Source organism: Pithys albifrons, chromosome 23 (assembly GCF_047495875.1).
Source record: "Pithys albifrons albifrons isolate INPA30051 chromosome 23, PitAlb_v1, whole genome shotgun sequence".
Lineage (NCBI taxonomy): Eukaryota > Metazoa > Chordata > Aves > Passeriformes > Thamnophilidae > Pithys > Pithys albifrons.
The window spans coordinates 3,650,465-3,673,700 of NC_092480.1; the positions used below are offsets into that span (position 1 = coordinate 3,650,465).

The 23,236-nt window shown below is 46.2% G+C and overlaps 1 protein-coding gene across 2 annotated transcripts in view; it reads left to right on the forward strand.

Moving 5' to 3' along the window:
* Positions 1-780: 780 nt before the first annotated feature.
* The window catches only part of GRAMD1B (GRAM domain containing 1B), a 91,674-nt gene continuing 69,218 nt past the window's right edge, over positions 781-23,236 (forward strand). Inside the window, exons 1-2 of one of the 2 annotated variants that reach the window (XM_071576062.1) lie at positions 781-1,240; positions 12,441-12,518. In XM_071576062.1, the coding sequence (XP_071432163.1) occupies positions 879-1,240; positions 12,441-12,518 (440 nt within the window). In that variant the 5' untranslated portion in view covers positions 781-878. The remainder of the gene's footprint in view (positions 1,241-12,440; positions 12,519-23,236) is intronic. The other variant, XM_071576061.1, reaches the window with a different exon arrangement.

Consider the following 23,236-nt stretch of genomic DNA (forward strand, 5'->3'; position numbering starts at 1 on the left):
AAGCTGTTCCTCAGCCCCTCTCCTCCTTTGCCTTCTCTGTGAAAAGTCAATGGGGACAAAAAAAAAATCAGTTGTGAAAGAACGCCGAAATTCCAAGTTCGCTCCCTCCCTCCCTCCCTCCCTCCACAGGGTGGGATTTCTGAGCAGGAAGGTGGGACAAGGAACAGCCCTGGCCAATTGGCTTCTCCAGAAGGCTTTTACCCCTCCTTACCCTTTTCCCCTCTGTTGATTTGTAGCTGCAGCGTATTTGGTAATATAAACCCTGTCTCTTGGGATTAAGAGCACGGTTACACTTGCAACAGCTGCCTGCGAATGTCTGCCCCGCTACAGGAACAGAACAGGCTGCTCCTGCTACTCTTTCTCCTGATTTTACCCAGTATTGTTCCTCCCCTCCCTCTGTTTCTCTCTGACCTCCTCACAGCTCCAGCCGCTCCACTCCACACTTGCCTCGTCTCTTGAGAAGACTCATCTGACTTTCCTAGAGCAGCCCCAGGAGGTTTCTCTTCCCTGAGCCAACATTAGGCAGAGGACAGAAGAGGGGGGAAGCTGAAATCGAGCCAAGCCCTTGCTGGCAAACCCTCGGTGCCCAGGCAGGGGAGGGACTTTGTTTTGTAGAGACGAGAAGGAGAAAAGAAACTTGAGACTGGCTTCCCTTGTGGCATGTCCGTGTCCCGAACATCCCCTCCCCACCCCGCTGGTTGTTAAATGAGAGCACGTGAAGAACATGAGGTTTCCTGCTTGAGCAGGGAGGGCAGAGCTGGACTGGGTGAGGGAGGAGGAGGAGGAGGAAGGCGAGTTGTGGCTTTGTGGTGTGGTTTACACCGAGATCAGAGCGAGAGCGCCCGGGGGTGGGAGCAGAAGGAGGAAAAGGGCGTCTGATGCCAGCTGCCAACATGACAGAAACCCTGCAGCTCCCAGCACTGCAAGTCCCGGAGCAGCAGGTGCTGGAGGGGGGCTGTGCCTGGTCCAGCTCGTCCACCCCGACCCTGCGCAGGAAGCGCTTCAAGATGAGGAGGATGAAGAACGTGCAGGAGCAGAGCCTGGAGGCCATCAGGTACCAGGATTCTCCTTCCTCCAGCAAGGAATACCTGCAGCTCCCATCCATTGAAATCACCCCCTCCAGTGATGAGGACACTCCCTGGTCCAACTGCTCCACACCCAGCGCGTCCCCGCGGCGCAAGCGCTTCCTCCTTCGGAAGTGGCTGCGTGTGAGAGAGAAGAAGGAATACAGTGAGAGCAGGTATGTCTTTTGGCCACTTCCCCTCCCCTGCTCCCAACATGACCCTGCCCACATAGGTAGGTAGGGCCTGTGTTCCCCTAGACACCTTGATGTGCTTTTCCCTGGACTTTGTTGGCTGGAGTGGCTCATGGTGCTGGTTGGACTTGCTGATCCAAATGGCTTGATCCTTGTGTGAGAACAGCAGGTGTGTTGGAACAGCAGTGCTGGGGTCTGTCCCTGTCCATGAGCAGTGCTGGGGTCTGTCCTTGTCCACGAGCAGTGCTGGGGTCTGTCCCTGTCCATGAGCAGTGCTGGGGTCTGTCCTTCTTCATGAGCAGTGCTGGGGTCTGTCCCTGTCCATGAGCAGTGCTGGGGTCTATCCTTGTCCATGAGCAGTGCTGGGGTCTGTCCTTGTCCACGAGCAGTGCTGGGGTCTGTCCCTGTCCATGAGCAGTGCTGGGGTCTGTCCCTGTCCATGAGCAGTGCTGGGGTCTATCCTTGTCCATGAGCAGTGCTGGGGTCTGTTCCTGTCCATGAGCAGTGCTGGGGTCTGCCCTTGCTCATGGTCCTACAGGTAATACAGAGCCAGTGAAAAGAATTTGCCTCTGTCCTCAAGGAATGAGTGATAAGACTTCATTAAAGTGGCCTGAAGAGATCCTTGGGAAGGAAGGAGGAGGTCACCTCTCTGCTGGGATTACCTGTATGGGAGTGATGATGCCAAACCTTTGTTTATGTTGGTGATGTTCATTCCTACCAGGGAGACCTTTCCCCATCCCCATTAGTAGCTGATACTGGGAGGAAGTGAGGGCAGGACAGAGAAAACCAAGTAGGTGGGTCTGCACATCAAGGTGTCTGGGTTTTGTTCTTGGCAGCTTTCCAGACCTGAAAGTCACTCAGCCCTTTGGCCCAAAAGGGGTCAAATCTTTCACAAAGACTTGCAAGAACTTGTCAACACAGGGAAATTAATGCCCAGGGAGTTATTGTGTGGCCAGACCAAGAGAAAAGCCCTACCTTGTGTAACCCTCTGCAGGTGCAATCAGGGCATACAACATGCAGTGTAATTAACTCTGCCTTTAACAGGGACATGGAACAACCTCCCTTCCCTGAAGGCCTCAAATGCACAAGACACTTCAAAGGCTTCTCCAAGATATTGGTGCTTTATAAATCCTTATACTGGCCCAGCTTGGGCCAAATTTTCTTTCGTTGTTTGCAACTCCTGTGCAGCTGATTGTGGGTTTATCCCTGATGGGCTGCACTTCCATAAAAAGAGAAAGTCCTTTTGCCATTTCTGCACCCGGCATTTGATTGACTGCTCTGTTGCTTGAGAGTTTACAAGACAGAGCTTTTAATATCCACTCTGATTTGTGATAACTCTCCTTGCATGAGGTCCCTCTAGCAAGGTCAAGCTGTCATTTTATTAATTTTTAAAGAAGTTTCATCAATAAATGTGTGCCATAGAGGCTTTGATAAACCCTCTCAGTAGGTTAACATTGAAAAACACCTCTTGGTTGGGAACTATTGCTGAGTTTCATGTAGCTCTGCTGATGCAAGTAGTGCTTCAGTGACACCATAAAAATGGGAAAGATAATGCATAAGGCACGTGCTGGAGTGTCAGAATCTGGAAGTTCAGGTCTGAGGTTCAACAGAGGATGAATTTTCAGCTGGAGGGTTTAATTTGGATTTATTGATGGTGAATGTGTTTGACACAGAGGCCAAGACGTGTTTCTTTGGGAGCAAACACATAAGAAAGCTTAGTTTGTTGTGGTGCACATTTCCATGGCCATGCTGGCAGCTTTCTGCTTATTCATCTCCAAGACATTCCTGCCTGGATATGTTTTTGAAGAAGTGACTGGAAAAAGGTGAAGGGTTTGATGGATTATGTGGCATTAGCATACCAAAACTGCAGTTGTTGCATTTCTTCATGTGCAAGAGGCTCCAAATCAATACCTTTTGCAATGGAAACTGTGGGGTTTCCCAATGGAGTTTTCCCCTTTTTAGTCTAGAGGGAAAACCCCCATTTGCTGGTTTCTGTGCTGAGCCTCTGGGCTTGCAGAGTGCAGAGATCACCACTGGGCTCTCACAACTCAGGGAGCAGAATTTGGGGGGAGCTGGACACTGAAAAAGTGATAAACCCTAAAGGGTTTTGTGGCATTAATCTGAGACTAACAGCTAGAACTGTGGGGTAAACCTTAGTTTTGCCTGTGAAACCCTTCTCTAAAATAGCAGGGCAGGATGGTGGTTTCCTGCAAAGCAGATGCTGCCTGTTTGCCTTGCCCTGCTTAACACTTGGTCATCAGGAGAGCTGCCTCTTGCTGCCATTCCTGTTTGTAATAGATGCAATAAATACAGTTTATTGTGCTATTCATTTGTTTAAAGCACCAGGGACGACTCTCCTGAAGGCTGAAGTGTTTTCTCCAGGGGTTTATTCACCAACTCCTGTCTTAGGATTGAGCTGTTGATGGTGCTTGGCCTGCCCAGATGGTTGGTTGTAACACTGTGGAAACAAGGATTGCCAGTGTGCCCAGTGTGCCATCCTGTGCCAGGAGTGCAGGTGTCCTATTAGGATGTGCAGATCCCCAAATTTCACCTGGTGAAGGGTTGCAGCTCCCACCAGAGAAATCCAGACTGCTCCCAGTCGCTCCCTTGCTCTTGTTAAATTGCTGTGGAGCAGCTTGAATTTCATTTTTGGAGTCTGGGAAGCTCCACACCTGTTCTGTGGCCAGACACCTGCCTGTTGGTGTGGAAGGGCTTTCCCAGGAAATCTGGTGCCCCAGCTGAGTAACTCCAGCCCTGCTGTGCTCATGCCCCAGAGCAAGAGCAAGAGCTCTGTGACCATCAGCACACAGTGAGCACCCAAGTGAATAAATAAATGCTTTTAGGACTCCAAGTGCTGTCTGTCATCCTCCAGGTCAGAGGAAGGCTGCTTTTCCCCCCAGGGAACTCCACGTCCTGTATCACCAGTTAGTTTTTAACAGCCTGGATAATTGGGAGGTTTGTTTGCCTGCTGGTTTTCTAAAAGCTGTTGGGTGGCTGATGGAGCAGGAGAGAGACTTTCTTTCCTTCCATTAAACAGCAGAGATGGCATTTGAGAGCCTTTCTTGCCTCTGACAGGGTTTTGTTCAAGGTGGAAGAGCAGGAAGGTGCCGTTTCTTGGGGGTGGGATTCTCCCTGCAACTTTTCCTTGTACAAGGTTGGTGCTCTGGGGGCCTATAGAGATGATGAATAGGCTGATTTTATAAGGGATACAAACAGCTTCTAACCTGTTCTCCTCACCCATCATTTGCCACCCAGGTAATGAAGTCATTTACCTGCATACAGCTCTATAAAGTATGAACCCAGGTGCACAAGTTTTTTATTAAGACATGATGATATTTCCCTCTTCAGAGGCTGGAGATGCAACCTGTCAGCATTTTGCTATGCATGTAATGAGCATGCATTATTGATGTGGGGATAAGAGAGTTTATCTGTCTTAATTTATTATTTACTTCTTAAAGCCACCCTTGCTTGCAGTCTCTGCTGCCTCAATCCCTTCCCAGAGCTCCCCTGGGCTCTCCAAGATCACCCTGTTTGTCTTCTGTTGTCCTAAAAATACATTTGTCTGGTCAATCACAACATCCAGGCCAGTTAAGAGTGAAATGTAAAATGTTGATGCTCCAAAGAATGTAGAACTTGTGGATTTTATTGGGAAATACTTGTGCATACTTGACATTTCTAAAGTTGATGCACTCAGGTTGGTTTTCTGCTGGAAACTCTGACACTCACTGTGGGTTCACCCAAAAGCAAAGACTTGCCTAAGTCTAAAATGCCTCTAATGTGCTAAAAATGAAGTGTATTATTAGAAACATTCCATGTCCTCTTAGAAAAGTGTATGTGCTGAGGAAATGGAGGTTTCTTGAGCTGCCAGACGTGCATCTGTCGAGGTTTTCCAGGTGAAATCTGGATTGCTTATCTGGCAATACCAAATAAATGCCAGGAGATTCATAGCACTGTTTGCAACGTGCTCTGTGGCTGCTGCCCTTCCCACTCTGTGTGGAAAGAGGTAAAAATTCCAATTTTTTCCCTAAAAACCCTTCCACTTGTCAAGCCTCTTGGTCATTTTAATGATACCTCAGTTAACAGTGACCTGCTGATTTGTTGGTACCTGAGCTAAAAATATTATTTACAAATAGGTGGTTTAAATATTTTGAATTGTCTTATAGAGGTAAATGAATCTTTAATTTCAAGTAGTGCTTTTGAATTTCAAGTGGTTCATAATGCTTTTGCTTTCCTTAACAAAATTGACATCCACAGTGTTTCTGGGAATAAATGAATGCTTCATTCAACTTTTATTTCCTTCCAAACTTGTAAAAAATACTGTATTTCTAGAGGAAAAAGCTCTCATGAAAGCCAGAGATTGATGTGATTTTCTCCCCGAAATAGCTGCTAATTGTACAAACTAAAAACCCAAAAAGCTTCAAGATTACTGAGCCTCTCCCATTATGGAAACATGACCCAAGTGGATTTCTGTTTTCAGGGAATATTAGTGGAAGTATTTGCTTGGACTGGGTGAAGAGGAAGCTGCTCAAGCTGCTGGTCATCAGAGAGCACTGGAGAGGCTCTGTGGGATAAAGTTTTGTTCACTTCTTGCCATAAAATTCTGAGAAGCTGCAAATTGGGTTGTAGCTCTCAGTTCCTGAGGCTTTCCTGAACTTCCCTGTTTGAGTTGTAGGTCAGAGGGGGGAAATGGGACTTCTCTGGTGTCAGCACTGCAGGAAGTGGGAGGGGGTTTGTGCTGGGATGGCTGGGGCAGTTTTGCTTTTTCAGCTTTTGCTGAAGTTCTTCTTAGAGTGAGTCCCTTTTGTGTGAGGAACTGATGTCTCCACAGGGGTTTCAGAGTGGAAGAGGCAAATGCATTTTCTCCCCACAGTTCTGCTTGTACTTGGGGCTGGTTAATCGAGGGTTTGGGGAAGACACAGATCAGATGGGCAGAGCTGTGATCTCTGAGGGAAGCAGCCAGTCTGCTTTTGGTAGCTTTGGGAAGTACCTAAGCACAAACTTCCCTCTGTGTGGCATCTCTTCTAATCTGAAGGGTGAGAGCATGCCAATGATGGCTCAGTATCAACTCTTCTTTATTTTTGAACTTTCAAATGTAACTTTTACTTCCAGTGAAGTGAGTTTCCCCCCCTTGCTTCCTGCATGTCTCCTCCCAGAAGTGCTGCTGTGCACTTTGCTGGGACTGCAGATTTTTTTGCCATTTGGTTATGAGAATGTGTGCCAAGTGACTGTGAATTCCACCAGCTGTTATTTTTTTTGGCTGAATCTTATTGCCTTTGTGCAGTAGTTTGTTGTTTTCTTTTAAAATATTTGCCTTCCAGTATTTGTGTGGTTTAGGGTGACCAGTCACCCAAAAGTATCAAAACTGACTGATTTACAAACAGCCTGGAACTTAAATGCTATTGATCTTATCTAGTCAGCAAATATTTGCCATTGGACCGACTGAACTCCACGTCTTGCCCAGAGCTGGGCCCGTGGATGGTGTTTAACAATTAATCCTTGTGTTCATTTGCACAGTTGTTTTCCATTGGATTGGTTGGAAATTCACAATGTCTGTTGTTGAATAAGATGTTGGTGAAAGGGCTTGTCTCAACAGCTGGGAAGGTTGGTGCTGATGTTTTCCTCTGTGAAATGAGTGCAGTGAGAGCAGAAAACTTGCCCATCCTGCCCCTTGTAACCCTTTTCAGCAAGGACAGATGACTTGAACTACAGAGTCACACTCTGGCTCTCCAGCTCTACTGTAAAGGATGCAATTAGTGCTAATTAAGATGATCTATTATGATAGAAATAACTGTCCCTTACCTTTTTCTGATCATTACTAATGGAGTTAGACTAAAAACATTGCTTTACACCCTCCCCCCATCTATGAAACTGAGTTATTAGGGAGATGTGAAGGTTTGGAGTAGGAAGTGTCCTTTTGGTTCTCAGGAATCTCTTTGGTCTCTTGAAAACCTTAAACACTTTCCAGTGCCTGAAGGGGGCTCTCAAGAAGTCTGGAGAGGGACATTTCACAAGGTATGGAATGATAGGACAGGAGGGAATGACCTTAAGCTGAAGGAGGGCAGGGTTAGATGGGATATGGGGAAGGAATTCCTCCCTGTAAGGGTGGGCAGGCCCTGGCACATGTTGGGCAGAGAAGCTGTGGCTGTCCCATCCCTGGAAGTGTCCAAGGACAGGCTGGACAGGGCTGGGAGCAACCTGGGCTGGTGGGAGGTGTCCCTGCCCATGGCAGAGGGTCACACAGGATGAGCTTTAAGGTTCCTTCCACCCCAAACCAAACTTCTTTGGAGGGGTCTCTTTGGGGTCCATCCCTAGTGGAGCAGGGTGGTGTGAGCAGTGCTGGGATCCTTGGAAATGCTGTGGTCCCTGTTTTCCACAGGGCTTGGGATCAGCTCAGCAGCTCATCTGAGCACGAATCTTCCTTGATGTTCAGAGCAGAGCCTGGTGTTGGTTTGCTGCTGTCAGGGAGGAGGTGTTTCCCCTGACGACTTTCCTTCTGTACCCTGAGCGTGGGAACTTGTAGTTCCTGTGGGAAAACTGTCTCTCAAGGTGCTCTGGCTTTTAATTGGCAAAGTGAAGCTTTAGAGCTGCCAAAGGAGAGCCCTTCTTGATGAAGGAGCCAGTTATCCCTGGGAACACAGCTCGGTGATTTCCCATTCATGCCCCTTATCCTGCTTTCCCTCCTCCACCTGGCAGTGGGTTTGCAATGGCACAGTCATTTCCAGAGCCCTGCAACCATAGTAACACAGTGCTTTGGATGGCAGGAATTTAATTTTCCAAGGACAACGAGGTGCTGTTAATGCTGCTGGGACTGGGAGATCTATTTCTGCTTTCCATGAGAAATATGAGGTGTGGGGAGGGACTAAATTCTGGGAAGGAAGAGCAGAGCAGGAGGGCGAATTGAAAGATAAAATTGTTTTTACCTGTTACGAGCTCCTAAAGCCCCCTGTGGGAAAACACTGGAGGGACCTTTGCTTCTGACACACCTGAGGCTTGAAGTTCGACCTGGTTTTATTACCCTGTTTATGTTGTCAAGGCAAGATGGGCAATAACTCTTATCAGAAGAGTTTTCAAATGAAGGCTGTTTGCACATCATGGAATTCACTGTCTAAAATGTTCCATTTTTATTGCAAATCTTTTAGACAATCAAAAGAGAGATTTGGCTTAAAATAATATGGATTTTGACAATGTAAAAATACCCTTCAAAAGGCATCGTGGTAATAACTTTTTTCCAGCTTGGAAGTAACCATAACTCACACCAGACACTGCTGCTGTTTGTGCTCCTTCTGGAGACACTTCTTCAAACATCCCAATTATTTTGTGATGTATTTTAAGGCAGGTAGAGCCAAATCTTTGTGTCTGCAGCTGTGAGAATGAAAAGATCCCTCTAGCTGTTCAAATAACCAAAATGCTTTGTAAATTGGAACAGAAACCTTGATGTGACTGTTCTGTTGATTAATCTTCATATCTTTGTTCCCAAATCTGCTGGTGAAAATATTTGTGCATGGTGATATTTCATGAATGGCAACTTTGAGCTCCAAAAACTGTTGCCACAGTTGAAAGCAGCTGAAGAGTATGTAAACCTGAATGTCAATTTATTATTCCCCCCTTTTAAAACAGGTAATTCTGAACCCAAAGCCTTATGAATACTGGGGTTAATTAAGCAAAGTGAATACAAAACACTTATCTGGGTTCAGGCTGAAATTCTCACTAATAACTGTGGATAAAAACAGCCTTCTGATTTTTATTAATTATCCTCTAAACTCATTAACTGATTCTGTCTTCAGGATACAGCCACTTCTTTTCTTGCCTCATTAATCCATCACCATTGAAAAACATTGGCTAAAATTCTGCCCAAATCTCCTGCAGATATAAAAGTACAGTGGACTTGTCACCCACACCTGGAGGGTATAGAAGTCCCAGAAGGCTCTTGGTGGGCAAACACTGACCTGGAGTGTCTGAGCTTCAAGAAATCTTGACAAATATCTTCTGCTGGGAGACCTGCTTAGCTTTAAAAGCCTATTCATGCATAAAATAAGAGATCTTGGCTCTGCCCTATCTTTCAGAGGTTGAAATCTCAGAATAAAATGAGACTTATTTAAAAAAAAGGCAAAAATTATAATTCTACAAAATCTAGTTTATAGCTCATAACTTCCCAAAACCAAGTGCAAGAGAAAAATGAAATATTTCAATATTTAAGGCACAAAAGCAAATTCGAATCTCCAGATTCAAATTCTGTGTGTGTGATCAGAATATTTGTTTTTAGTCAGCAAAAAAATGTTTCTTTTGTGCTTGGGTTACCTGGGTGAGTGACTTTGGAGCAGTGAGGTGGAAGAGTGATGGAAGCAGACCCTTCAAAGGCTTAATTGTTAAAAGACCTGGTTAATCTGTATTTAAGGCTTTTCTTCTGTTTCTAAAGTAATAAGTCATGAGTCTGAATGTTTGCATGAGAATTAAGGAAAAACCACAGGGCATAAACCTTGAAGTATTTTTAGTATTTTAGAAATTGTAAGAATGGAAGGGGCACCTGGGCATGTGTGCCCAAAGATTTAAGCCTTGTCCAAATTCAAGTTTATCTTTGCTGAGCCTTGGAATGAGATAAGCTTGTTTTGCTGATTTCCTGGGAATTTTATCCAGCTTTTGGCCTTCTCTGTAGATACCAAACTGACATATGAAAGCTCCTCCCCATGTTACTCCTCGCTACAAATCACACCTTTCTTATCTCCTTGTATTATCTCCAATATAACAACACCAACTTGTCATTGTAGCACCTCAGAGGAACACTCCTTAATAGCAGCTCACCTTAAAATGGACTGAAAAACATAATAAAACAATAGACTTTGCATTTCAGCCACTCTGGAATTTAGCAGTTTTATTGTCTAATAATCAGAATGTCAAAATTATTTCACTTGTGGGCAAAGCTCAGAAATTTTCCCAAGCTTCATGCAAAACACTCCTGTAGTGAACAGCTCCTGGAGAAGTGGGTGAAAACTGATTTCTGTGAGTTTGTTTCATTGCTCACAACCTTCAGCTCAGGTGCTGCAATATGAGGATTCCGTTAAATTTTAACCCCTCATTTGAAGGACTTTCTGAGTCTGAGCTTTAATGAGAGGATGAGCATGGGAAGGTCTAAGGTTCACCCTGCACAGCTGCCCAAAAGGGACCTTTCACAGGGTGTTACCAGCAGTGCTGGGCTGTGCCACACTGGGAATTCTCCTTGGGTGAGTTTGTTTAGATCTGCTTGATGGGAATGAAATGGCAAAGTTTGGTGGGAGGGTTTTTCTGTGGAGAAAAAACAGAAACAGCCCCTGCAATGCTTTCTTGTATCAAAAGGGGGATAATTTCAGCTATGAGGGTTAGTTTGGTTTCCTCTGTGCTCTTTCCAAACCAGTTTACTGGGCCATAATTAAGCTCAGAAGCACAAGAAAAATGTTCCTTTGCCTTTGGGAGTATTTTGTTCTTACACAGCTGTTGATTTATAGCTTGAAGCCAATACAGAATTCTTATTCTCTGCTTATGCTTTCTCCAGTGAGGTGCTTAATGACTAAACACGTGGGTGTGGGAAAATCAAATCTGTGCCCTTGCTGTGAGGCTTTTGCCCAAATGTTTCTCTGTGCAGGTTCTGATGGCAAAGCTCCACCCTGAGCAGGGGGGGCACAAACAGGGTGTGCTCTGTGTGCCCACACTGGGCAGTGCATGTGCCTGAAATCTGTAGCTGAAAGTCATGAATATTGCAGGAACTTTGTGGTTTTCTCTCTCCAACCTCAGAGGATGATTTCTAGATTAGTTTTTTGCGGATTTTATACTGATCACTAATTAGTTTTTTCTGAAAGCTTCAGCCTGCTCTTCTTTCTGTTGTAGCAGCAAGGAACAGTGTTCTGTCTCGTGCCCTGGACAGGCAGCAGAAATAGTGGGCAGTGCCAGGTGTGTGATGCCTCTCAAATGCTAAATGGGTCCCCAGGACAGTTACTGTGTTTTAAAGAAAGATCATGTTCAATAAGATCAGTCCCTTGAAGACCTTGCAGAAGCAGCTGCTCAAAATCAAGGTGGTTGATGAAAATATTACATCATGAGACTCACTGATTGTTTTCTCTTCACAGGAAACCACAAATCTCTTTAACCAAAACTCTGATCTCGAGGGGGAAGACAAAGTCCCTCCCCTTCTCTCTCTTTTTAAAATGAGAAATTAACAAATACAATTCAAGGAAATGTGCTGTTGCAGTGTTTTGGTGCCATGTTTCCCCCCAAAATTGATGTTACTGGCCCAGAACTGTTGCTCTTTAGAATGAAAGAAAGTAATTTGGTGGGTTTTTTGATACCATCTTTGCACTTCTGTGTCTCTGGGCAGTGTGGAGTGCAGGTCTGTGTGCACTGCAGTAGAAGGTGTGATTACAACCTTGTGTGTTTGTACCTGAACTAGTTGTATTTAACAGTTTAAATCCTACCAACAGTGAGGCCACAGAATTTTATCAGTCTGTGTGCTCAGACAAGTGTCCCAAGGCAGGACTGTGCAGTTTGTGCTGATGGTGTTGCCATGACTCCAGAGTCAGTGGTACCCAGGAAAAGCAGATTAACTCCAGCCCAGGAGCACCTGAAGGCAGAGTCAGCTCTACCTGCTGCTCAGAAGGACATTTCTTCTTGCAGAGAAATGAAGCCACAGCAAGGAGAAGCAGGAACCCTGATGAGTCCTTGGAGCAGTTGGGGATTGCTAGAGGGGAGTGAGGGCAGCTCCACGGAATAAACGTGCAGGAAATAAGAAGAAAGTCTCCCACAAAACACCCGCTTAAAGAGGGACAGTGACATCTTGTGGGCTCAGCATGCAAGTCTCACCAGAAATTTAGCGTTGGCACTTCAGGCATTGGTTTTTAATTTGTGCTGCTGCCTGGAACTGGGAGTGAATAAACATGCAGCAGTTTGGTGTTGGAATGTTCAGGAATTGCGGGGGGACACGAGGAAATGCTGGCTAAGCAAATGTGCAAGATCACTTCTGTATTTTGGGGAAGGTCTTAGGAGAGTGTCACTGAGACTGAGACTCCAAACACTCATGGCCAGTTGTAAATCAGACAAAACTCAGTGTCTTTTCTCTTTGCATCCCTGGAGTACAAACCTCGTGTTTTCCTTGATCCAGGATTTAAACCTGAGTGTTTCCTGCTTCCACTGATGGCTGTGTTCCTGTCCCCTCTTGCAGCAGCCAGCAGAGCAGCCAGCAGAGCAGCCACGATGACGACCCTGCCCGGTTCCTGAGCCCCTTCCTGCGTGACGACAGGTAAGGTGGTCCTGCTAGGCTGGAACCAGCACTGCAACTGCATGTGCTGAGCTGCTCTGGGCTCTGATTTATTTTCCCTGTATTTCCCAGGGTTGTTTAACAAGAAACGTGATTTATGTTGGTCTTAATGTCTAAAAAGGTGTGTTTTTCATCAGCTTGAAAGTGGAGCTTGTGGGACAATGCATCCAACTCCTCAAGTAGCCTGCACCTAGAACTGCTGTAACTGCAACTTGCAGTCAGGTTGGACCACTTTGAAAATCCTTTTTGAGGTTTATTTAGGCTTGTGGACCTTAAGCCCAGTCTAGTTGCTGGCTGGGATGTGGTTTATTAGACCCTGCCTGAAAGAGCTGTGGGGAAACTGAGTCACAGAGTTAAAAGTTTCTGTTATCCCACAGTGAACCTGTGGATCACCTCTGGGAGGAGGGGGGAGAGCAGACTTGCTGTGTGCTGGTCATTAGCAGCTCTGCTCTTTAAAAATACACATGGCAAAATTTGGATGTGGTTCTTGTCCTCAGCAAAGACACTGTTGAGCTTGGCTCTTGTTTCACTTCTGGTGTGCTGTGACAGTCCTGAGGTATCCAGAGCTGTTGGGAAGTTCCAGAAGGAACTGAAGTTTCTTGTACTTCAGTTTCTTCTACTTCTTGTGCTTTAGTGACTGCTTCAAATTGCAGCATGGGCACAAAAACTTGAAAAATGACTGCTTATTTTTGTGCATGATTTATCACTGTTGCTTTGCTCAGAGCCACATGATGAAGGGTTTTGCTGTACATTGTGGTTAAACTTTTGAGCCTGAATCTGCTTTAATTTTCTTCTTTGGGCATGAGCTGTGAGTCCCGAGTTACTACTGCCTTTCCACCCTGGTCCAGCTCCTGCAGGCCTGTTTCCCTGCTAACATCCCTGGGCTCAGGGTTGCAGCTGGACTTTGGTTTCTGGGATTCCCACTGTTTTGTTACTGGTTAAGCTGTATTTGACTCAGCTGAGCTTGTGACTGGGGGTCACAGTGAGCCCACAGAAGGGCAGATGCTGAGATTTGGGAGCTGCTTCCTTTATGCTGCTGCACTGTGGGTCGCAAGAGGCATCTGGATGTGGCACCCTCCACTCTGGGTGCTTTTATCTGGGAGTGATCCCCTTGAATTAGTGTTGCTTCAGGTCTGCAACTCAGCCCTCAGCAGCTCTCTGAGGTCAAAGATCTGTTTCTAACTGTGTGGTAGGGCAAGTTCTTACTGGATTCAGAACCCCCACCACAGAGTCAAAGGGCAATGGATTGAGTAAGAGCTGAGTAGCAGCTGAGTCGTCTCCTGAGGAATTAACTCACTTGAGAGAACATCTTATGCTGAGGAACTAATTAATATCCCAAGAGAGTCTGGCTCAGAATTAGCACTTGGTGGTTGTAGCTCACCTTTTCCTCCGTGTGTTCCACTCCACTTCCTGGAGCTGTGGAGCCTGGACTAACTAACAGGTAAAGGTGTTTGCAACCAGGGCAGAGTTTCACATGAGGTGTGAAGCTGGACATGAATTAGTGACAAGGCTGACAGAACCTTTGAGAGCTTGATGTCTGTTGTTGCTATCAACACAGTTGAAGGTTGTACTTCTTGAAGGTTTTATTTCTACTTGAAGGTTTTCTTTCTGTTAACACAGTTGAAGGTTTTATTTCTGTTAACACAGTTGAAGGTTTTATTTCTATTAACACAGTTGAAGGTTGTTCTGAGGCATCTTGAAATCTGTTGGACTCTCAGAAATGGAACGAGGATGGTCTTTCTTTCTGCTCTGATGGTGGTGGTATTTTTGATGACTAACAAAAGGTCTTCCAGGCACAGGTTTGGAGCTCTGAGCTTCTGTTACAAAGACCTATGAGAGTTCTCTTCACTTGATCAATTAAAAAACAAACAAACAAATAACAAAACAAAAAAACCCCCAACAAATAAAGCCCAAATCACTCAGGGTTTCAGCAGCCCTGGGACCTGTGACAAGAGCTGAGTGCAGGGGGGAGCAGGAGCCCTGTATTATGTGCTGGAAGATGCACCTTGTCTTGGCATTCTGCCTCTGCTATCCCAGGCAGAAGGAGCCTGTGCTGCACTTGGAGCAGGGAACAAGCTGCACCAGCCTCAGTGCAGCTGGGAAAGTGCTGAAAGAAGCCACCCCAGCCAAAAGGGAAGGGATGCTGAGTTGCTAAGTTGATTCTGAGATTTTAAAAAAGTGAAGAACACAGAGCTGAGGGTGGCTGGAATCTGGAGCAGGCACAGCCAGCATCTCAACTAAAGATGTTCCTGGGGGTGCTGCTGGTGCTGTGAACTCAGCAATGGATTTCTAAGGACCACAATCCAACCCTCAGGTGTTTTCAGGGAAGAGTGAGCATTTTGTCCAGCCTCAGATGCATTCAGTGGTCTCTAGCAATGTTTTTTCTTGAGGGGTGAGTGCTGCTGTTGGCTCGTGTGTTGGGAGGTGCTGCCATGGTCCAGAACTCACACCCTGAGAAGGTGTCCTGTGGCACAGCAGTGAGGCAGGTCTGCCATCCCTGTGTGTCTTCCCTGAGGAAAAAGCTTTCCCTCTGCAAAGCCATGTAAGTGATCCTGTCTCTGTCATGCCTGGTTTATGCTGAGGGGGCCCACACAGGTTTTGTTCTGTCTTGGGGGGTAATTATGTGCTTTATGGGTATTTTTAGAGGCTCAGAAGGAAGAAGTTAGTGGAACAGAGAGAAGCAGGTTGTGCATGAACTTAGGGCTCAGTTCTTTGCTTTCTGATTCCCTGGGTGAGTTTGGGTGAGTCATTTCATCTTGCTATTTATGAAATAAGGAGAATTCATCTTTTACCTTACAGGAAAGTAGAAGTGGTGAATTAAATCTGGGTTCCACAGCTGAGGAAATACAAAGACAAGCAGAGCTGAGTTACCAAGTGTCTAAATAATTATACTTGATTGAAAGTAATTCAGAGGGTGGGTAAAGCTGAGATGGAGACAGCCACAGATTTGGGCACAACAGAGTCCATAATTCCTGGAAGGAGATGAGGTTATGCATGAATTACCTTGAGTTTTCACCTAGATTGACTCCAAGTTTGTGATCCTGTTTCTGCTTGATCCAAGGACTTGTTCTTTGTCATGGCACTGAGGCATCCATCAGGTTTAAGGATGCAGAGTGTTTTTAATCAAAACTTAAGCTATTGAACCAGAGGAAAAATAAGCCCTTGGACTCATACTCAGCCTGAGGAGACAAAGTGGTGAAGAGAGGTGAGCATGGAAATGCCAAGGCTGGAAAGGAACAGGCTGTGGGCAAATCTAGGGGAGAAGTGAGTGGCAGTTTACAAGAGCTCATATAAAAATTATTTACATGAAAAAAATGAAATGTAAATCAACATGGTTTACATTTACTCTGCTGTAAATCAAAGTTAATCACATTCGAGATCATATCTAAATGGAGGAAATGGGGAAGTGTGGTTAGTTTTAAGATATGTGTTTGATATGTCCTAAATCTTGGCTGCAGCTTCATTAGTTCCTTAATCTGTGCAGTACCTTATTCTGCTGGTTCCAGGGCTGCAGGGCTTGTTTTCCCTTTGAGTAATCTAATAAAGGTGTCTCAAGTAATGGATCAAAATTCCCAAGAGGGCATGGAATGTTATGGCAGTGCATGGAGAAGAGGCAGAGAGGGGCTGGGACCTCCATCAATGTGTGAGAGAGAGCAAATCAAACCCTGTGCTCCTGGGAGGGAACCTTCTCTGCTTGGAAACACCCAGGTGTTGCTAAAGCCTCTGCCAAGGAGCCCTGCAGGGGAGCAGTGGCTGTGGTGCAGAAGGTTTCACACTTCACTTTTGTTTTCCTTGCTCACATGTTCCACCCAGGAATTTTTTTCCCAAGCAGACATTGCTGTGAGGTGCCAACTGGCTGTTGGAGCGAGGCTGGTTGTTCAGGAGACTAATTTAGATTTGTTCTGCTTGCACCTCCTTCCGTTTGGGACCGAATGTGGAGAAGGAGGGCATTCTGAGAGGGGGTGTGTTGGCACTGAGCCTGGCTTAGGCCCTCTTGGGACTGCCTGAAAATGGTCCAGTTGTTGGCCAAATGAAGGGCAAGATCAGTAAAGACAAGGCCATTGTGGGCTTCTGTTGCAGCACTGAAACTTCAGTTCTGCTATAAAATTAGCCATCAGAGAGTCTCAGAGAACTGAACTGGTTTCACAGCCAGAGCTGGGGGCTCAAAGATGCAGAGAAGGGAGAGTTTTGCTTAATTCTGTTGAGTGTGGCCAGGTTTCTGCAGGGAGTGACAGCCATAGAACCTGCATGGCAGACTTGACTTTAAATCTCCAGATCAGACTTTCCCAAGCTGTAGGAAACATTTCATTTGATGGGGATGCCTTTTTAAGTTGGGACATGCCCTGGGACTCATTTAGGGGCTATACTGTCCTCCACATTTTATTGCGTGTGCCCAAACTTGAAAGATTTGGGAATTTGAACTGTACCAGTAATTTCTCTCCTGATAACACTCACAGGAGCTTATGGATGCTGCTGATCAGGGTTCCCTCAGAAAGAGCACCGTGTAGGCAACACCTCTTTGTCTCCCTGTCAGAGAAACCCACCTTTATTCATGCTGGGAACATTTTCACTGAGGTGTCATCAGAAAGCAAGATGTGCTTGTGAGTCATGTCTTGAATGTGCCTGGTGCCCCCACTGCAAAGAAATGATCTGAAAGAACATTGTTCCTCATTCCCATTCTGTGAGCTGTGGCTGATTAATACAGTGCAGGAAAACAAGAGGTGTTTAAATAAAATGAGGTGGGATGGGGCACAGCTCTTCAAGATCCTTTTTTCTAATCTCTTTTCCTTATGAATGGTTGCAAATCTGGTTTGTTAGTAATATTAGTTGCATATAGTAATTCTTAGGTCATGTTTTGGGTCCTGATGTGCTGTTTAAGTGGAAGCAAAGGGTGACCTTAGTTGTGCAGAACTCAAACTGTAAATCTGACCAACACTCAGCTGATAGAGCAGACAAACAGTATGTGAGAATGCAGGTAATAGAACCTTGGCCTTGGGAGCCAAAATCCAGTTTGAAAGGGGTGTTTTTCATTTCAGAATAGTGCCTGGGAGGGGGAAATGGGGCCTGTGTTATCCACTGACCAATAAGAGACTGAAATGTTAAGCCAAACAGACATCCCAGCTGAAGAGGGGACCATACAGTGTCTTACTGACTATTCAAATTAGCAGATGGAGCTGCTGATTGTGGTGTCTGTAAGGAGTAAATGGCATCTCTCTTGCCACCTTTATTCCAGGGCTCTGCAATTCCAAGCAGTGCAGTGAGAAAGGAGTCTCAAGGCAGGAGCCACTTGGGTTGCTACAGCTTTGATGTGCCTTGATTGTTAAAAAGAGCCCAAAGCTTTCCAGCTTCTCCTAAAATTCCTGGGCATGAAGAAGGGCAAAATCTTCTAACATACAGTGACTTTTTTGACATGTGTAAAAAGGTAAATACTCAAGTATTAGGTGGGGAGAAATAGTGCAGGGATAAGCAAGCTAAAACCCATTTGTTGAGCCAATAAATTGGTGGACAGGACTGGCATGTGCTGAAGGGTAAGTTCCTTTTTCACAGCATATTTTTTGTTCTCCCACCTCAATGTTTTTGAGAATCTCAGACCACAACATATGCCTAAATCAGAGCTGGCAGCACTGCCCCCAGCCCTGGCTTTCTGGCTGGTGGCTCAGGGAAGCTGGATGGATGCACAGAGGGAGGCTGACCCTCTGCTGGGGCACAAAGTGCTGCTGACCCATGTGGTGCTGCCTCAGCATCCCCTGGGACTCTGCAGGTTGGGAGTGGTGGAAGAGCACTTGGGAATTGCTTTCTTCAGCTTGAATGCCTGTGCTGTGCCCTTACAGAGACCTTTGCAGGTCTTTGTTTACAGTCATCAGCTGTTTCTGAAATGCAGCTGCTGAGTGCAGGATATTTCTACTTAATTCTCTGCAGGAGCAGAAAAATTCCCTTGAAATCTAAGGGCAGTGGCCTGAGATGGGAACTCAAGTTACTTTGCATTTCCTTGCTGAAACATCCTCCTACTCTTTCAAGATAGCTGCTCCCTGTCTTACAGATTGTTCTCAATGTGAGTTCCTGAGCAAACGAGCTCTTTCCTAAATCTGCAGTCAGCACACACACACTTCCTCATGGCCTATTCCACGCTTTTAGTGCTATAGAACTTTGGCACAGTCAAATATTTGCAGTGGTTACCTTGGAAAATATGTGCATTTTCACACCTCATAGTCAGCTGTCAAAATGGGGGAACACCAAGCATTCAAAATGAGCTTGGAACATCTATTTGTGGCCTCTGCAAGCCAACCTCTGGCTTCCTTCTGAGCTAAACACCCCTGCTTTTCACCAAGACTTTCCCCCTCTGTTTCAGGAGACTTGGGAGAAATTGTCTGATTCTCCACCAGGTGATGGGCAGTCCAGTTCAAGGTAGTTGGTTAATTGCCCCGAGTTAACTGGCCTTGAGAATTTCATTCTGATAATCATGAACCTCAAATCCTCTTTGTTTCAAATTCCTAATTCTCTCAGGTCTTTGCATCCTCCAGCAGCAGCAGCATATCTGGCAGGGGCTTGAAGGCAGCTGTTCCTTTAAAACTGAATTGCCTGTGATGGAAGAAATCTGAGAGCAGAGAGGAGAGCTCAGGCTCCTTGGAGATCTCTCCATAGCTCTGCCTTCTCCTCAGCCCAGTCAGTGCTGCTTCCCTCTGGGGCCAGGCTGCAGTGGCTCCAAGCCCAGCAGTCCATCCTCCCCACGCACTCCATGGCGGCATTCCCTGCTCCCACGGTGGATCCCGAGGTCCCGGCTCTGTGCTGCTTTGCCCCCAGTGCTGCTGTGCGTGTGTAAACCAGCTGGGATTGTCTCCTCTCTGAATAATCCAGCAGTGTTTGCTCCCTGGCTGCTGCAGCGACGCTCCCCCAGGTTGCTGGGAGCCTGCTGGCCCTTGGACAGACTCCCCCATTTCTGCAGATGACTGTAACCGTGTGAGTGCTCGCTGACCTCTGCCTTCCCTCTTTTCCTTCTCCCCTTTGCCTTCTTTTTCTTCCCATCCATTTCTCTTTGGCCTTTGCAGAGTATTTGTTGTGCATTTTGCTGATGAGATGGCAGCATGTCTCCCCATGGCACCAAGGGCGGGCATTGTGATGGTGCCAGCTCAAGGTCTACCCTTGAGCCTCTCTGCATTTTCCCCCCTATTTTCCTAAAAGTTTGGCCTAATATTTTTCCTTAAGCCTTCTCTGCTGCTTACTCTCCTTTCCTTGGTACGTGCCCTGCCCTAAATCTTTGGCTGTTTCCTGCTTGCTCTCCTGAGTCCCTTCCTCTTGTTGAAATGACAGAACATGTGAATAAGGGCCTGTTTGAGGGATGTGGGTCTGACAAAGTTTCTAATGTTGTAAGATTTCATTATTTCTTTACAACGGAAAAGGATCCTTTGCTTCAGGTTTACACATGAATGCTCAGACTTCTTTACACAAGCTTGAGGAGGCTGTTGCTTGGTGCAGCTCCTGCCATCCATCAGTGCCCTCAGACCCCAGGAGTTTGATTCTGGGTTCCCCAAGGGATCTGTGGTGTGTGACACTGCAGGACAAGAGGCATCCTCTGCACTGTGGTCCTGTTTGCAGCCTGCCAGCCTTTGTTCTGCCCTGTTGTTGATGCCACCGCCCCTGGAAGAGCCCTCAAACACGCCAGAGGTAGTGAGTGATTTGGGCTGTGGGAGGCTTTGCCTGCTGGGCTGAAGTGCCTTTATTCAAACAGGAAACTTGTGTTCCAGACCTGGGTCTTGAGCCCCTGCTTTATCTGCTTTCTTCTGCCTCAGGTTTCAGAAATGAAGGATGCAGGACCTTTCTCTTCCTCTGGCAGCTCTGCAGTCATTCCCCCAGTGGTTTTTATTCTTAAAGCCGAAATACTGTGCTATGTCTTCTTGCTGCAGGGACTTCACCCATTTATCTGAAACATTAGGTTAGTTTTTGCCCAGGATAGGATCTTGCATAAGACACCCCATGGGTCCAGATGACCATAGAAATTTGGTTTCTCCAGTGTGGTGCCCATGTGTGTCTGTGAATGATCCCTTAGGCAGTGCCAGCCCAAAGCCTGAAGGTTGTTGGACACCATATATAAAGATTTAGGTTGATGTACATGAAAGATTTAAGTTACAAAGGGTCTGAAGTGACTTGGCTTCAGGCATTTAAAAGTACTCTGACTTTGAGAAACAGATGCTTGGCATTATGCTGAGTGAAAATCTTTTTCAGTTCAGGTGTTGGGCTGTGGTGTGGTGAGACTTATTTCAAGCCAGGAGTTACTTCAGAATTTCTTGACCTAAGTGAAAAAGGAAATGATCACCCATAATATTTCTGCCCAAGGTACTGATGTCTTACTGCCTTACTGGTGGCTGCAAGTTCCTTGGGAAGGAAGGGAAAGATTAGAGGAAGACTTTTCATTTTCTGATGAATTGTAATGAAAGGGGAATTTTTCTCAGAGGCGTGCCATGAGTCATGGAGTTCTCTGTTAGGCAGCTTTTCACAGTGCGTGAGTCTGTGCTGGGGTGGGAGAGGTTATTGCACCAGCCTCAAGCAAATGGAAGGTTAAGAGTTTAAACAGGCGAGAAAATGAAAGGGGGAAAAGAGCCAAAAGACTCAGTGTGAAAGCAGCAGTGCTCTTTGATTATCATATTGCTCAAGAAAGCATCAGGAACAGTCTGAATCATCCCAGTTTCTCTGCCCTTCTGATACTGACCTTCATTCTTCTGACACAAAAGTATGTTCTTCCTATTTCCAAGCCTCTGTATGATTTTTCTTCCCCTTTTGATTCTCTAATCTCTTCCTCCCAATAGCTGTAGGCACTGCCCATGTGCTGTGATGCTGTTCTGCCTTGTTCTGCCTTCCACAACTCCAAGCTGACAAATCTGCAGTCACACAGCTCTGGGCAGTGGCTTTTCTGCTCTGGGCAGTGACTACAGCTCCCATGATGCCCAAAGAGTGAAATGCATATTTTTTTTTCTGGAAATGAAGTCTCATGTGACTTCCCAGCTGCTGCAGCAAAGGGGGAGTCCCCTGTGAGGTTTTTTCCAGGGAAATGGAGTTGTGCCTCAGCTCCCAGATGCTGATTCCATGTGGTTTTCTCTGGCAGCAGAGGCTGTAACGCTGCAGGACATTGCTGACTTCAGGAAGGATTCAGGATTTTATCCATCTGGCACATTTTCCTGGGGATCTGTACACCTGTCCACGAAGGTGCATACCAGTTCAGCTCTCTCTTCCTTCTGGCGTTCTTTGTAGCAGTTCTTTCTTTCTCCCCATAACATTTCCTAATTTGTTTCTAGTTTTCCCTCCCACTGGTTCTGTCACTAACAGGCTTTGTTTTGTGTGCATGTTTTACAGAGCCACAGAGGGGGGGTTATTCCTTCCCCAGCTCCTACAGGCTTTCCTTTTTTCCCAAATGGGACAATCAGACTGTGGCTGAAGTGGTGCCTCACAGGGGGCATGTTACACACTCTGCCTGAGGTCATGCACCTTTCCTAGGGAATTAATCTGTCTGAGCCTTCTAAGCCCCTTCTTTGCACTGTGTGGGCGCTTGAATACATAAATATTTCAGCTGCCTTGAATCTTGGAGGGGTGAGTCTGCTCTGGTGAGTGTAAAGCCAGAGGTGGAATGACGGGCAGCAGTAAAACCTCAATGCAGAGGATGCCCAAGTGGCGGAGTGTGACAGCGTGTGACTGTTGGAAGGGACAGTGACACTTGCAGGTAATGCTTATAAAAACCAACATTTTCTGATTTTTAATATGGTTTTTGGAGGCAATGACTAACTCAGACCCCAGGCTGACAGGACCGTTGCTGTGTCTATTTATAGAGCTTTGAATTCCTACCCAGAGCTCAGGCACAGTGGGCTGTTCCCTTCCCAACAGTGGACTTCCTCGGGGGATGTTTCCTGTTTGCTTTTAAGTTCCTGAGCTATTGCATGCTGCTGGAACTGCAGAGAGCCTCTGCTGTAAAGAGGCTGACGTGGAAATTCAGCCTTTTCTGAATTACAAAGGCTTTTCTGGTTCTTTAGCTTAGGATTTGCTGCAAGTCCGTCATGAAGCTGTTGTGTTTTTTTCCTCCCCACGATGCTGTGAACACTTGCAGACAGTCATTAAAGGACATCAGTGGCTCCATAAAAGGGACTGGGTAGCAGATTGTCCACAGTGTGTTTGTGTATCTCTGTGTCTGCACTGGATGTTTCAAGGTTACTTTTCAGACTACTGTTGTCAGTGTTATGGCATAGGAGGCATTTGGAATTCATCCAGTGGGCAGCAAGGATGACAGTCCTTATCCCAGTGAGTGGCACTGGCTTGGGTGGTGTGATTTTTTTACCCACTGTGGCATCAGGTTGGGTGTGTTACAGTTATGTTACATCCACAGCAATGCTTGGGATGGAGATTGAAATATGTGTTCAGAAGATGGGCTTTATGTCCCTGAAGAGCACGAGGTTGGTGTATTTCATGAAATCCCAGAATGGTTTGGATTGGAAAGGACCTTAAATTTGTCTTGTTAAAACCCCCTGCCATGGGCAGGGACACCTCCCACCAGCCCAGGCTGTTCCAAGCCTTGTCCAGCCTGGCCTTGGACACTTCCAGGGATGGGGCAGCCACAGCTTCTCTGGGCACCCTGTGCCAGGGCCTGCCCACCCTCACAGAGAAGAATTTTTTCCTAATATCCAATGTAACCCTCCTCTCTTTCAGAGTATTTGTATATT